At 54.2% G+C, this 16,407-nt stretch overlaps 1 protein-coding gene across 3 annotated transcripts in view; it reads right to left on the reverse strand.

Annotated features, from left to right (window-relative positions):
• The window catches only part of neo1a (neogenin 1a), a 206,149-nt gene extending 191,555 nt beyond the window's left edge, over positions 1-14,594 (reverse strand). For 2 of the 3 annotated variants that reach the window (XM_060853833.1, XM_060853832.1), the window contains exon 1: positions 14,357-14,593. In XM_060853833.1, the coding sequence (XP_060709816.1) occupies positions 14,357-14,420 (64 nt within the window). In that variant the 5' untranslated portion in view covers positions 14,421-14,593. Of the gene's footprint in view, positions 1-14,356 lie in introns of all 3 variants that reach the window. The other variant, XM_060853834.1, reaches the window with a different exon arrangement.
• Positions 14,595-16,407: the final 1,813 nt, after the last annotated feature.

A 16,407-nucleotide genomic window follows, 5' to 3' on the forward strand; every position in this document is an offset into this window, starting at 1 on the left:
TAAGGTGTTCGACAAGGTTCCCCATGGGAAACTGGTTAGCAAGACTAGATCTCATGGAATATAGGGAGAACTAGCCACTCGAATGGAGAACTAGCTCAAAGGTAGAAGACAGAGGGTGGTAGTGGAGGGTTGTTTTTCAGACTGGAGGCCTGTGACCAGTGGTGTGCCACAAGGATCGGTGCTGGGTCCAATACTTTTCGTCATTTGTATACATGATTTAGATGTGAGTATGAGAGTTATGGTTAGTAAATTTACAGATGACACCAAAATTGAAAATGTAGTGGAAAACAAAAAAGGTTACCTCAGAGTACAACGGGATCTTGATCAGATGGGCCAATGGGCTGAGGAGTGGCAGATGGAGTCTAATTTAGCTAAGTGCAAGATGCTGCATTTTTGGAAAGCAAATCTTAGCAGGATCTATACACTTAATGGTAAGGTGCTAGGGAGTGTTGCTGAACAAAGAGACCTTGGAGTGCAGGTTCATAGCTCCTTGAAAGTGGAGTCGCAGGGAGATAGGATAGTGAAGATGATGTTTGGTATGCTTTCCTTTATTGGTCAGAGTATTGAGTACACGAGTTAGGAGGTCACGTTGCGGCTATACAGGACAGGACACTGTTGGAATATTGCGTGCAACTCTGGTCTCCTTCCTATCAGAAAGATGTTGTGAAACTTGGAAGGGTTCAGAAAAGATTTACAAGGATGTTGCCAGGGTTGGAGGATTTCAGCTATAGAGAGAGGTTGAATAGGCTGGGGCTGTTTTCCCTCCAGCATCGGAGGCTGAGAGTTGACCTTACAGAGGTTTATAAAATCATGAGGGGCATGGATAGGATAAATACTGCCAGGAATTTTCCCCTTCTCCTAGTGATCACCTTTCTCCTAGTATTTCTCCCCATAGTTTCAGTATTCCAACCCCTCCTGGTATTCCCCCGTTATCCCACTATTCCACCACCTCTCCAGCTGTTCCGCCCATTATTCCAGTATTCTCCCTTCTCCCGGTATTCTTCACACCTCTTCCAGTATTCCCATTATCCTGATGGTCTACTCCATCTCCTGGTATTTTCCCCACAGTGTTCCCCCATTAGCCTGGAATTCCCCCATCTCCCAGAAATATAACCCTGCTCCCATTGTTTTCCCATTATTCCCATGATTTCCTCCTTCTCCTGGTGTTCCCCCCCCCCACTTTCCCAGAGCTCCCCCCTTTGCCCACTAATCTCCTTCTTCTCTCAGTAATTCCACCTCTTTCCCAGTGTTCCCCTCATTATCCTGATCTTCACCATTATCCCATTATTCTTCCCATTATTCCAGTATTCTCCCTATTATCCTGGTATTCTCCTATCATCCCGGCAATCACCCCCTTCTCCTGGTAATTCCCACCCGCCCAACCTCCCCCGACCGGAGTTACTCCCATTCTCCCGGTGTTCCCCCCTCTCCTGGTGTTCCCACCTCACCCAGTATTCCCCCACTCTCCTGGTACCTCCCCTCTCCCCCTACCCCACCCATTATCATTCCTCCAGTATCCCAGTGCTCTTCCTCCACTCCCAGTATTCCCCATTATCCTGGTATTCCCCTCTTCTCCTGGCTATTCATCCATTATTTCAGTATTACCCCTTTCCTGTTGTTCCCCATTGCTGCAGTATTCCCCAACATCCCGCTCCTCTCTCGATTATTGCCATAATACCAGCTCCCCCCACCCCCTCAATTCCCCACTATCCCGGTATTTCCTCTCTCCTCTCCCAGTATTCCCCCCCATTATCTTAGTATTCTCTCACTCCTTTCCCGATATTCCCTTCACTATCATAGTATTCCCTCCCTCCTCTACCGGTATTCCCCACTATCCCGTTATGCCCTCTGCCGGTATACCCTCCTCCTCTCCTGATATTCCTCCCATTATCCCACTATTCCCCCCACTATCCTGGTAATCTGTCCCTCCTCTCCTGGTATTTCACCCACTATCACCATATTCCCCCGACTATCCTGGTATTCTCTCCCTCCTCTCCTGGTATTCCCCCACTATCCTGGTATGCCCTTCCTCCTCTCCTAGTATTCCCCACACTATCCCGTATTCCCTCCCACCACTCATGGTATTCCCCCCCCACCCCCCCCACTATCCCAGTATTCCCTCCCTCCTCTCCCGGTATTCCCCCACTACCCTGGTAATCCCGCCCACCTCTCCTGGTATTTCCTCCACTATCCCGGTATTCCCTTCCTCCTCTCTCTCCCTCCTCTCCTGATATATACCCCCCCCACCACCACCACCATCACACCTTTCCCTCCCTCCTCTCTCAGAATTCCCCCACTTTCCTAGTAATCCCTCCCTCCTCTCCTGGTATACCCCACTATCACACCATTCTCTCCCTCCTCTCCCCACATTCCCCCACTATCCCGGTATTCCCTCCCTCCTCTCCCGGTATTGTCCCCATTACACCAGTATCCCTCCCTCCTCTCATGGTGTTCTCCCCACTATCTCAATATTCCCCATACTATTCCAATTTTCCCTCCTACTCTCCCATTATTCCCTCCCTCCCGGTAATTCCCCCACTCTCCCAATATCCTCCCCATTATACCAGTATTCCCCCATTACCCCGGTATTCCTTCACTCCTCTCCCAGCACTTCTCCCACTATCTTGGTATTCTCTCCCACCTCTCCTGGTATTTCCCCCACTATCCCAGTAGTTCCCCCACTATTACGGTATCCCCTCGCTCATCTCCTGGTATTTACCCCACTATCCCAGTACTACCTCCCCTACTCTCCCTGTACTCTGCCTTCCATTCCATCTTCCCTCCCTATCCCAGTATTTCCCTACTATCCAGGTATTCCCTCCCTCCTATCCTGGTATTCACTGCTCCACTATCCCGGTATTCCCCATTCCCATCTCAGTATTTCCTCCCCACGATCCCAATATTCCCTCACTATCCCAGTATGCCTCCCCACTATTCTGGTTCCCTCCTCCTTATCCCAGTATTCTCCCCCCTCCTATCCCAGCATTCCCTCCCCTCTAACCCAATATACACCCCACATCTATCCTATTTCATTCCACTATCCCATATTCCACTCCACACTATACTGGTATTCCCCCAACCATCCCTTTATTCCCTGCAGACTATCCTGGTATTCTCCCCACTATCCTGGCATTCCCTCCCCCACTATCCCGGTATTCAACTTACTCTCCTGTATTCCCTCCCCAGTCTCCTCACTATGCCAGTATTCCCTCCATATCCCGGTATTCCCCCCTCCCCATTATCCTGGTATTCCCTCCTTCCAACTATCCCGATATTCCCTCCCCACTATCCAGGTATTCCCTCCCCCACTCTCCTCACTATCCCAGTATTCCATCCCTACCTCGGTATTCCCTCCCTCCCCACTATCCCGACATCCCTTCCCTACTATCCCAGTATTCCTTCCCCACTATCCTGGTATTCCCCCCTCCGTACTATCCTGATGTTCCCTCCTGACTCCGGTATTCCCTCCCTCCTCACTATCCCAGTGTTCCCTCCACACCCGCTATTACCCCCTCCCCATTATCTTAGTATTCCCCCCAGCCCAGTACTCACTTTCTTCCTCCATATCCTGGTATTCCCTCCCCCCCTTTATTCCACCCTCGCTCCCCCATCCTGGTATTTCCTCCCTTCCTCCTATCCCAGTATTCCCCCCTCCCACCCTCCTATCCTGGTATTCCCTCCCTCCCTCATATCCCGGTACTCCCATCTTCCTCCCCCTATCCCAGTACATCCTCCCGTCCCCATCCCAGTATTCCCTCCTTATCCCGGTTTTCCCACCTCCCTCCCTCCTATCCCAGTCTTCACTCCCTCCTACCCCGGTATTCCCTCCCACCCCCATCCCAGTATTCCCTTCCCCTATCCCAGTACACTCTCCCTTCCTCCCTATTCCGGTATTCCCCCCTCTCTCGGCCAGCCCAGTATACCCTCTCCCTATCGCAGTATTCCCTCCCTTCCTCCTATCCCAGTATTCCCTCCATATCCCAGTATTCTCCTATCCAGGTATTCCCCCCCTCCTACCCCTTTTTCCCGGTTCTCCCTCCTATCCTCGGCACTCCCTCCAACTCTCTATCCCAGCATTCCGCCCATATCCCACTATTCCCTCCCTCCCGCATTCCCAGTATTCCCCCCATCCCGATATTCCCTCCTCGTATCCCGGTATTCCCCACGGTCCCGGTATTCCCGCCCCCTATGCCGGTATTGCCCCGTTTCCCTGTATTCCCCGGTCCCAGTATTCCCTCCCTCTATCCCGGTATTCCCCCGTCCCAGTATTCCCTCCCCATCCCGATATTCCCCACGGCCCCAGTATTCCCTCCCCTATTCCGGTATTCACCGTTTGTCACAGTATTCCCTCCCCCATCCTGGTATTCCCCCCGTCCCAATATTCCCATCTTCCTATCCCGGTATTCCCTCCTGTCCAAGTATTCCCTCCCCCATCCCGGTAATCACCCTGTCCCGGAATTCCCTTCCCCATCCCGGTTTTCCGCTCCTCCGTCCGTGTATTCCCCCCCCTCCCAAAACCTGGTATTCCCCCATCCCAGTATTCCCTTCCCTGTCCCGGGTTTTTCCCCCGTCCCAGTATTCCCAGCCCTTATCCCGGTATTTCCTCTGTCCCGGTATCCCCCCACCAAATCCCAGTATTCCCTCTAATCTATCCCAGTTTTCCCTCCCCCATCCCAGTATTCCTTGCCCTATTGCGGTATTCCTCCCGTCCCAGTTTTCCTTACCACGATCCAGGTATTCCCTCCCCCTTATCCCAGTATTCCCCCTTCCTATCCCGGTAGTCCCTCCCCATATCCCGGTATTCCATCCTGTCCTGGTATTCCCCCATCCCAGTAATCCCTCCCCCTATCCCAGTATTCCCTCCCCCAATCCCAGTATTCACCCGTCCCAGTATCCCCTCCGCCTATCCCGGTATTCCCTCCACCTATCCTGGTATTTCCCCTGTCCCAATATTCCCTCCTCCATCCTGGTATTCCCTCCCCCTATTCCGGTATTCCTCCTCGTCCCAGTATTTCCTCCCCTTATCCTGGTATTCCCACCCCTTCTCGGTATTCCTCCATGTCCCAGTATTCCCTCCCCTATCCCGGTATTCCCCCATCCCAGTATTCCCTCCCCCGTCCGAGTTTTCCCCCCGTCCCAGTATTCCCGCCTCCCCATCCCTGTATTCCCATCTGTCCTGGTATTCCTTCCCCCATCGCGGAATTCCCGTCCCAGTATTCCCTCCCCCATCCTAGTATGGCCCCAGTCCCAGTATTCCCTCCCCCATCCCGGTATTCTCCTGTCCCAGAATCCCCTCCCCCATCCCGATGTTCCTGTCCCAGTATTCCCTCCCCCTATCCCAGTATTCTCCCATCCCAGTATTCCCGCCCCCATCCCGGTATTCCCCCCTGTCTCAGTATACCCCCATTCCGGTATTCCCCCCGTCCCAGTATTTGCTCCCCCTATCCCGGTATTCCCCCCTATCCCGGCATTCCCATCTGCCCCAGTATTCCCTCCCCCGTCCCAGTATTCCCATCTGTCCGAGTATTCCCTCCCCCTAACCCAGTATTCCCGTCCCAGTATTCCCTCCTCCATCCCAGTATTCCCTCCTCCTATCCTAGTAATCCCCCTGTCCTGGTATTCCCTCATCACACTATTCCCTCCCCCATCCCAGTACTTCCCCCATCCCAGTATTCCCTCCCCCTATCCGGTATTCCCTCCCCCCATCCAGGTGTTCCTGTCCCAGTATTCCCCACACCCCGTGTGTGAATTGGTACTTCAGATCTGTGTTCACTGGGGAAGACACAAGCAATCTCCCTGAGATAACAGGGACTGAAGGACCTGAACTTTAGGGAATTTATATTTACCAGGAACTGGAGTTGGAGAGATTGTTAGGTCTGAAGATTGATAAGTCACCAGGGCCTGATGGTCTACATCCCAGGGTACTGAAAGTGGTGGCTCAAGAAATCGTGGATGCGTTGGTGATTATTTTCCAGAGTTCGATATATTCAGGATCAGTTCTTGTGGATTGGCGGATGGCTAATGTTATACCACTTTTTAAGAAAGGAGGGAGAGAGAAAGCAGAAAATTATAGACCAGTCAGTCTGATCTCAGTGGTGGGAAAGATGCTGGAGTATATTATAAAGGATGAATTAATGACACATCTGGATAGTAGTAACACGTGAGGTCAGAGTCAGCATGGATTTATGAAGGGGAAATCATGCTTGACTAATCTTCCTGAATTTTTTTGAAGATGGACGAGGGAGATCCAGTAGATGTAGTGTACCTGGACTTTCAGAAAGCTTTTGATGAAGTCTCACATAGGAGATTAGTGAGCAAAATTAGGGCACATGGTATTCGGGGGAAAGTACTAACTTGGATTAAAAGTTGGTTGGATGATAGGAAACAGTATTCGCCCTATACTGGTATTCCCTCCCCATCCCGGTATACCCGCCCCATCCCAGTATTCACCCCATCGTGGTATTCCCCCTATCCCAGTATTCATTCCCACATCCCGTACTCCCCCCTATCCCAGTGAACCCCCCCCCATCGCGGTATTCCCTCCCCCATCGCGGTATTCCCACCTCCCCCTTCGCTGTATTCACCCATACCAGTATTCCCCCCGTATCCCGGTATTCCCCCATCCCAGTATTCCACTATCCCAGTTACCCCTCCCCTATCCCAATATCACCGCCCATCCCAGTAATCCCCCCCCAATATCCCGGTATTCACCCCCATGCTGGTACTGCCCCCCCGTATCCCGGGATTCCTTCCCCATGCCGGTATTCCACTCTCCCGGTATTCCTCTCCCCTACCCTGGTATTCCCCCCATCCCGGTATTTCCCCCTTTACTCCAGTATTCCCCCTCCCCTATCACGGTATTCCCTCAAATCCAGGTATTCCCCCCCCATCCCCGTATTCCCCCCTCCCCTATCCCAGTATTCCCCTCCATTCCGGTATTCCCCCTTACCCCGGTATTCACCTCCCCCATCCCGGTAGTCCCCATATCCCGGAATTACCCCGCCCCTATCCCAGTATTGCCCCCAACCCGGTATCCCCCACCCTATCCAGGTATTCCCCCTCCCCTATCCCGGTATTCTCCCTATCCCCAGTATTCTCCCCATCCCAGTATTCCCCCTCCCCTAAACTGGTATTCCCCCTTACCCCCCTCCTCTATCCCGGTATTCCCACCCCCACCCCAGCATTCCCCCTCTCCTATCCCAGTATTCCCCCCATCCTGGTATTCCCCTCCCCTATCCCGGTATTCCCCCTTACCCCAGTGATCCCCCTGCCCTATCCCGGTATTCCCCCCCCAATCCTGGTATTCTCCCCTCCCCTATCCCGGTATTCCCCTCTCCCCATCCCGGTATTCCCCTTATCCCAGTGTTCCCCCCCATCCCGGTATTCTCCCTTCTCCTATCCCAGTATTCCACCTATCCCAGTATTCCCTCCCCCCATCCCGGTAGTCCCCATTACCTATCCCGGTATTCCCCCCTCCCCTATCCCGGTATTCCCCCCTACCGTGGTATTCTCCCACCCATCCCGGTATTCCCCCATCCCGGTATTCCCCCTTACCTATCCCGGTATTCCCCCTCCCCTATCCCGGTGTTCCCCCCTACTCCGGTATTCTCCCCCCTATCCCGGTATTTCCCCCCATCCTGGTATTTCCACCCCCCAACATCCCGGTATTTCCCCCCCCATCCCGGTATTCTCCCCTCCCTTATCCTGGTATTCCCCCTATCCCGGCATGCCCCCCTCCCCTATCCCGGTATTCCCCCTATCCCCAGTATTCTCCCCACCCATCCCGGTATTCTCCCCATCCTTATCCCACTATTCCCCCCTCCCCTATACCAGTATTCCCCCTACCCTGGTATTCCCCCCCTCCTATCCTGTTATTCTCCCCTCTCCTATCCCACTATTCCCCCTATCCCGGTATTTAACCCCCCATCCCGGTATTCCCCAATCCCAGTATTCCCCCTCCCCTATCCCAGTATTCCTCCCTATCCCGGTACTCCCCCTCCCCTATCCCGGTATTCTCCCAAATCCCCGTATTCCCCCCCCATTCCGGTATTCCCCCTTACCCTAGTATTCTCCCCCTCAATCCCGGTAGTCCCCATATCCTGGAATTCCCCTGCCCCATCCCAGTATTCCCCCCTACCCCGGTATTCCCCACCCTATCCAGGTATTCCCCCCCATCCCGGAATTCAAGCCTATCCCGGTATTCCCCCCCATTCTGGTATTCCCCTATCCCGCTATTCCCCCTATCCCTGGTATTCTCCCCCCCAATCCCGGTATTCCCCCTTACCCCAGTATTCCCCCTCCCCTATCCCAGTATTCACCCACATCCCAGTATTCCCCCCATCCCGGTATTCCCACTTACCCCAGTGTTCCCCCTCCTCTATCCCAGTATTCCCACCCCCACCCCAGCATTCCCCCCTCTCCTATCCCAGTATTCCCCCCATCCTGTATTCCCTCTCCCCATCCCGGTATTCCCCCATCCCCGTCTTCCCTCTCCCCTATCCCAGTATTCCCCCATTCCGGTATTCCTGCCCGATCCCGGTATTCCCCTTACCATATCCCGGTATTCTCCCCCCATCCCAGTATTCCCTCCCTTATCCCAGTATTCCCACCTATCCCGGTATTGCCCGCCCATCCATCACTGTATTCCCCCCTTCCAGTATTCCCCCACCCATATCCCGGTATTCCCCTATCCCAGTTTTCCACCCGTATCCCGGTATTCCCCTATCCCAGTATTCCCCCCATCCCGGTATTCACCCTATATCCCGGTATTCCCCACTATCCTGGTATCCCCCATATCCCGGTATGTCCCCCCCATCCTGGTGTTCCCCCAACCCATCCCGGTATTTCCCTGTCCCGGTATTCCCCCCCTACCCTGGTATTTACCCCCCCCATCCTGGGATTCCACTATCGCGGTAATCCTCCCCCCCCCCCCCCCCCCCGTTCTGGTATTCCCCTATCTTGGTATTACTCCTCGATCCCGGAATTCCCCCCATCCCGATATTCCCCCAACCTGGTATTTCCCCACCCCAACCCGGTATTCCCCCTCACCACGGTACCCCGGTATTCCCCACCCCCATCCCAGTATTCCCCCCATCCCGGTATCCCCCCTCCCTTTCCCAGTAATCCCTCCCAATCCCGGTATTCCCCCCTCTCTATCCCGGTATTCCCCCCTATATACCAGTATTCCACCCCTATCCCGGTATTGCCCTCCTCCATATTCCGGTATTCCCACCCTATATCCCGGTATTCCCCCAACGCGGTATTCCCCTCCCACCATCCCGGTATTCTCCCTCACCCCAGTATTCCTCCTCCCCTATCCCGGTATTCCCCCTTACCCCGGTATTCCCTCTACCTATCCCAGTATTCCCCCCTATCCCGTTAACCCCCCATCGCGGTATTCCCGCCTCCCTATCCCAGTATTCCCGCCTCCCTATCCTGGTATTCCGCCCCTAAATCCTGGTATCCCCCCATCCCGGTATTCCCCCCATCCCGGTATTCCCTCTACCTATCCCGGTATTCCCCCCATCCCAGTATTCCCCACTCCTGGTATTCCCCCTCCCCTATCCCGGTATTCCCCCTTACCACGGTATTCCCCCAGGTATTCCCCCAACCCATCCCGGTATTTCCCTGTCCCGGTATTCCCCCCCTACCCTGGTATTTCCCCCCCATCCTAGGATTCCACTATCGCGGTAATCCCCCCCCCCTTGTTCTCGTATTCCCCTATCTGGGTATTACCCCTCGATCCCAGAATTCCCCCCATCCCGATATTCCCCCAACCTGGTATTCCCCCTATCCTGATATTCCCCCTCACCACGGTATTCCCCCTCACCACGGTATTCCCCCTCCCCAATCCTGGTATTCCCCCTTACCCTGGTATTCCCTCTACCTATTCCGGTATTACCCCCATCCCGGTATTCCCCCCTCTCTATCCTGGTATTCCGCCCCTATATCCCGGTATCCCCCCCCATCCCGGTATTCCCTCTCCCTATCCTGGTATTCCCCCGATCCCGGTATTTCCCCCCATCCCGGTATTCCCCCTCCCCTATCCCGGTATTCCCCTTTACCGTGGTATTCCCCCTCTCCTATCCCGGTATTCCCCCCATCCCTGTATTCCACCCTCCCCTATCCCAGTATTCCCCCTTACCCCGGTATTCTCCCCCATCCCAGAATTCCCCCACTCCTACCCCGGTATTCCCCCCCCATCCTGGTCTTCCCACTCCCATCCTGATATTCCCCCCTACCCCGGTATTCCACCCCTATTCCAGTATTCCCTCTACCTATCCCAGTATTCCCCCCATATCCCGGTATCCCCCATCCCGGTATTCCCTCTACTTATCCCGGTATTCCCCCCTCCTAAATCCTGGTCTCCCCTATCCCAGTATTACCCCATCTCCGTATTCCCCCCATTCATCCCAGTATTTCCCCCCCATATCCCGGTATTCCCCCTATACCCCGGTATACCCTCCTACATCACGGTATTCCCTCCTACATCCTGGTATTCCCCCCACATCCCGGTATTCACTCCCCCCATATCCCCGTATTCCCTCCCCTATATCCCAGTATTCCCCCACCTATATCCCGGTATTCCCCCTCCCCTATTCCGGTCTTCCCACTCCCATCCCGGTATTCCCCCCTACCCCGGTATTCCCCCTCCCCTATCCCGGTATTCCCTCTACCTATCCCGGTATTCCCCCCATCCCAGTATTCCACTCCTATTCCAGTATTCTCTCTACCTATCCCAGTATTCCCCCCTATAGCCCGGTATCCCCCAATCCCGGTATTCCCTCTACCTATCCCGGTATTCCCCCTCCTATATACTGGTCCCTCCCTATCCCGGTATTCCCCCATCTCCGTATTCCACTCCATTCATCCCGGTATTTCCCCCACATATCCCGGTATTCCCCCCTATATCCTGGTATTCCCTCCTACATCACTGTATTCACTCCCCCCATATCCCCGTATTCCCTCCCCTATATCCCAGTATTCCCCCACCTATATCCCGGTATTCCCCCAATCCCGGTATTCCCCCCTCATATATCCCAGTATTCCCCCCTCCTATATCCCCGTATTCCCCCATCCCGGTATTCCCCTATCCCAGTATTCCCCCACTATCCCGGTATTTCCCCCCCATATCCCGGTATTCCCCCCATATACTGGTATTCCCTCCCCTATATCCCGGTATTTCCCCCCCCATGTCCCGGTAATCCCCCATCCCTGTCCTGGTATTCCCCCATCCCTATCCCGGCATTCCCCCCCCATCCCGCTATTCCCCCTCATATCCTGGTATTCCCCCCTATATCTCGGTATTCCCCCATATCCCGGTATTCCTCCCCTATATCTCGGTATTACCCCCCCTATATCCCGGTATTTCCCCCCCATATCCCGGTATTCCCCCTATCCCGGTATTCCCCCTCCTATCCCGATATTCCCAATCCTATATCCCGGTATTCCCCCTCCTATATCCCGGTATTCCCCTCCCTATATCCCAGTATTCGCTCCCCTATCCCGATATTCCCCATATCCCGGTATTCCCCCCCGCATCCCTGAATTCCCCCCATCCCGGTATTCCCCCCTATATCCCGGTATTCCCCCCCCATATCCCGGTATTCCCCCCCCATATCCCGGTATTCCCCTCTATATCCCGGTATTCCCCCCATCCCGGTATTCCCTCCCCTATCCCAGTATTCCCCCTATCCCTATCCCGGTATACCCCCATCCCGGTATTCCCCCCATCCCGGTATTCCCCCCTATATCCCGGCATTGCCCCCCCATCCCGGTATTCCCTCCCCTATATCCCGGTATTCCCCCCCCTATATCCCGGTATTCCCCCCCATATCCCGGTATTCCCCCTCCATATCCCGGTATTCCCCCCCCGTCCCTGTATTCCCTCCCCTATCCCAGTATTCCCCCATATCCCGGTATTCCCCCCATCCCGGTATTCTCCCATATCCCAGCATTCCCCCCCATCCCGCTATTCCTCCTCATATCCTGGTATTCCCCCCTATATCTCGGTATTCCCCCATATCCTGGCATTCCTCCCCTATATCTCGGTATTACCCCCCTATATCCCGGTATTCCCCCCATCCCGGTATTTCCCCCCCATATCCCTGTATTCCCCCCATCCTGGTATTCCCCCCTATATCCCGGTATTCCCCCCCCCATATCCCAGTATTCCCCCCATATCCCCGTATTCCCCCCATCCTGGTATTCCCCCCTATATCCCAGTATTCCCCCCCCCATATCCCAGTATTCCCCCCATATCCCCGTATTCCCCCTATCCCCCTCCTATATCCTGGTCTCCCCCTATCCCGGTATGCCCCCATCTCCGTATTCCACTCCATTCATCCCGGTATTTCCCCCACATATCCCAGTATTCCCCCCTATATCCCGGTATTCCCTCCTACATCACTGTATTCACTCCCCCCATATCCCCGTATTCCCTCCCCTATATCCCAGTATTCCCCCACCTATATCCCGGTATTCCCCCAATCCCAGTATTCCCCCCTCCTATATCCCCGTATTCCCCCATCCCGGTATTCCCCAATCCCAGTATTCCCCCACTATCCCGGTATTTCCCCCCCATATCCCGGTAGTCCCCCCATATACTGGTATTCCCTCCCCTATATCCCGGTATTTACCCCCATGTCCCGGTAATCCCCCATCCCTGTCCCGGCATTCCCCCCATATCCCGGCATTCCCCCCTCCATCCCGCTATTCCCCCTCATATCCTGGTATTCCCCCCATATCTCGGTATTCCCCCATATCCCGGTATTCTTCCCCTATATCCCAGTCTTCCCCCCATCCCGGTATTTCCCCCATCCCGGTATTCCCCCTCCTATCCCGATATTCCCAATCCTATATCCCGGTATTCCCCTCCCTATATCCCAGTATTCGCTCCCCTATCCCGGTATTCCCCCCCCCGCATCCCTGTATTCCCCCCATCCCGGTATTCCCCCATACATCCCGGTATTCCCCCCCCCATATCCCAGTATTCCCCCCTATATCCCGGTATTCCCTCCCCTATCCCAGTATTCCCCCTATCCCGGTATTCCCTCCCCTATCCCTATCCCGGTATTCCCCCCATCCCGGTATTCCCTATATCCTGGCATTGCCCCCCATCCCGGTATTCCCTCCCCTATATCCCAGTATTCCCCCCCATATCCCGGTATTCCCCCTCCATATCCCGGTATTCCCCCCGTCCCTGTATTCCCTCCCCTATCCCAGTATTCCCCCATATCCCGGTATTCCCCCCCCATCCCGGTATTCCCTCCCCTATCCCTATCCCGGTATTCCCCCCCTATCCCGGTATTCCCGCTATCCCTACCCCGGTATTCCCCCCTATCCCGATATTCCCCTCTATCCCGGTATTCCCACCTATATCCCAGTATTCCCTCCCTATCCCGGTATTCCCCCCCATCCCGGTATTCCCCCACCTGTGCTGGTATTCCCCTACCTGTGCTGGTATTCCCCCCTATCCCGGTATTCCCCCTATCCCGGTATTCCCCCCATCCCTATCCCGGTATTCCCCCCTCTATCCCGGTATTCCCCCCCTCTATCCCGGTATTCCCCCTATCCCTATCCCTATGCCGGTATTCCCCTCCTCTATCCCGGTATTCCTCCCTATCCCGGTATTCCCCTACCTGTGCCGGTATTCCCCCCCTATCCCGGTATTCCCCCCCTATCCCGGTATTCCCCCCCCATATCCCGGTATTCCCCCCTATATCCCAGTATTCCCTCCTATATCCCGGTATTCCCTCCCTATCCCGGTATTCCCCCCCATCCCGGTATTCCCCCCGCCATCCCGGTATTCGCCCTATCCCGGTATTCCCCCCATCCCGGTATTCCCCCTATCCCGGTATTCCCCTACCTGTGCTGGTATTCCCCCCTCTATCCCGGTATTCCCCCCCTCTATCCCGGTATTCCCCCTATCCCTATCCCGGTATTCCCCCATCCCTATCCCGGTATTCCCCTACCTGTGCCGGTATTCCCCTCCTCTATCCCGGTATTCCTCCCTATCCCGGTATTCCCCCCCATATCCCGGTATTCCCCCTCTATCCCGGTATTCCCCCCTCTATCCCGGTATTCCCCCTATATCCCGGTATTCCCCCCATATCCCGGTATTCCCCCCCTATCCCGGTATTCCCCCCCTATCCCAGTATTCCCGTACCTGTGCCGGTATTCCCCCCCTATCCCGGTATTCCCCCCCTATCCCGGTATTCCCCCCTATCCCGGTATTCCCCCCTATCCCGGTATTCCCCTCTATCCCGGTATTCCCCCCTCTATCCCGGTATTCCCCCCATATCCCGGTATTCCCCCCATATCCCGGTATTCCCCCCCTATCCCGGTATTCCCGTACCTGTGCCGGTGGCCGTGCTCAGTGCCGCCAGCGCCAGCACCAGCCGCAGTCGGGGCTCCGCCATCCTCGCGGCCTCACGGGGCCCGCGGGCCGAGCCCCAGCCCTAGACCCAGCTCCAGCCCAGCCCAGAGGGAAGCGCCGAGAGCGCGGATCGGGACCGGGACCGGGATCGGGAGCGGAGATCGGCCGGGACCGACGGACAATACCCAGCATGGAAGAGGTCGGCAGCTAAACCCGGACTGGAGTATCCGGGGCAACGGAGCGGGATCGCCGGCCGCCAAAACCCGGACTGGAGTATCCGGGGCAACGGAGCGGGATCGCCGGCCGCCAAAACCCGGACTGGAGTATCCGGGGCAACGGAGCGGGATCGCCGGCCGCCAAAACCCGGACTGGAGTCTACGGTAAAATAAAGGATTGGCAGTTCGGGAATAGGAAGGACTAGACGCGCTGCAGCAAAAACCTGGACAGGACCATCAAAGACAACATTTAGTTTTAGGATTAAATTTAGTACAACATTATCCCTCACCCATCACACCGTCCTGGACCGTCACAAGGGCTTGACATTATCTGATCGTTTAAAAAGTTACAATTAATTGAACTTTCAACTTTCGGTTATTAATTTGGACTGGAACCCTTCATACCCGTACAATCATCGTAATTAGGTAATCAAGTTAGGTTCATGCCAGAGTATTTCAGAATGTGAAATCAAATCCAAAGCTCTTTCGTGGCTGTTTCAGCACAGTCACTGTTTTAATGAAGAAAACATATGTAATAATTTTCTATTTTAATGATGCTGTTTTGAGACAGACATTGGAATTGGAACTGGAACAAACTCTACCAACTCTCAAGTAATCAACAGGCAAAGGAAGACTTGAGTCTAATGTCTCATCTAAATGCTAGCTCTCTAATTGTACCACACTCCCTCAAGATAAGGTAAACCCTTGATTAACATTCTCCAGTTGGCTAACATTGCAGAGTGATTTATAGTGGTTCAGGTTCATATCTTTGCTTCAGGTCCCATTTTCTAAATAGAAATGAAGTACCAAATTGGAATACTGGATTAATAATCCAAAAGGATACCTGCATTTTATGAAAGGAGACAGCCCCCACCTACTTCATTGTAAAGGGTAGATGGAATTATTTCACTCTCCACGATAACAATAGACAATAGGTGCAGGAGTAGGCCATTCTGCCCTTCGAGCCTGCACCACCATTCAATATGATCATGGCTGATCATCCTTCATCAGTATCCTGTTCCTGCCTTATCTCCATAACCCTTGATTCCACTATCCTTGAGAGCTCTATTCAACTCTTTTTTTAAATGAATCCAGGGACGAGGCATCCACTGCCCTCTGGGGCAGAGCATTCCACACAGCCACCACTCTCTGGGTGAAGACGTTTCTCCTCATCTCTGCCCTAAATGGCCTACCCCGTATTTTTAAGCTGTGTCCTCTGGTTCGGCACTCACCCATCAGCGGAAACATGTTTCCTGCTGCCAGAGTGTCCAATCCTTTCATAATCTTATGTGTCTCAATCAGATCCCCTCTCAGTCTTCTAAACTCAAGGGTATACAAGCCCAGTCGCTCCAGTCTTTCAGCGTAAGGTAATCCCGCCATTTCAGGAATTGACCTCGTCAACCTACGCTGGACTCTCTCAATAGCCAGAATGTCTTTCCTCAAATTTGGAGACCAGACTGCACACAGTACTCCAGGTGTGGTCTCACCAGGGCCCTGTAGAGCTGCAGAAGAACATCTTTGCTTCTTTACTTAATCCCTCATGTTATGAAGGCCAGCATGCTATTAGCCTTCTTCACTACCTGCTGTACCTGCATGCTTACCTTTATTGACTGGTGTACAAGAACACCCAGATCTCTCTGTACTGCCCCTTTACCTAAATTGATTCCATTTAGGTAGTAGGTAAAAACAATGACAGTAGATGCTGGAACCCAGATTCTGGATTAGTGGTGCTGGAAGAGCACAGCAGTTCAGGCAGCATCCGAGGAGCAGTAAAATCGATGTTTCGGGCAAAACCCTTCATCAGGAATATGAAGG

This window comes from Hemiscyllium ocellatum, chromosome 42 (genome assembly GCF_020745735.1).
Source record: "Hemiscyllium ocellatum isolate sHemOce1 chromosome 42, sHemOce1.pat.X.cur, whole genome shotgun sequence".
Classification (NCBI taxonomy): Eukaryota; Metazoa; Chordata; class Chondrichthyes; order Orectolobiformes; family Hemiscylliidae; genus Hemiscyllium; species Hemiscyllium ocellatum.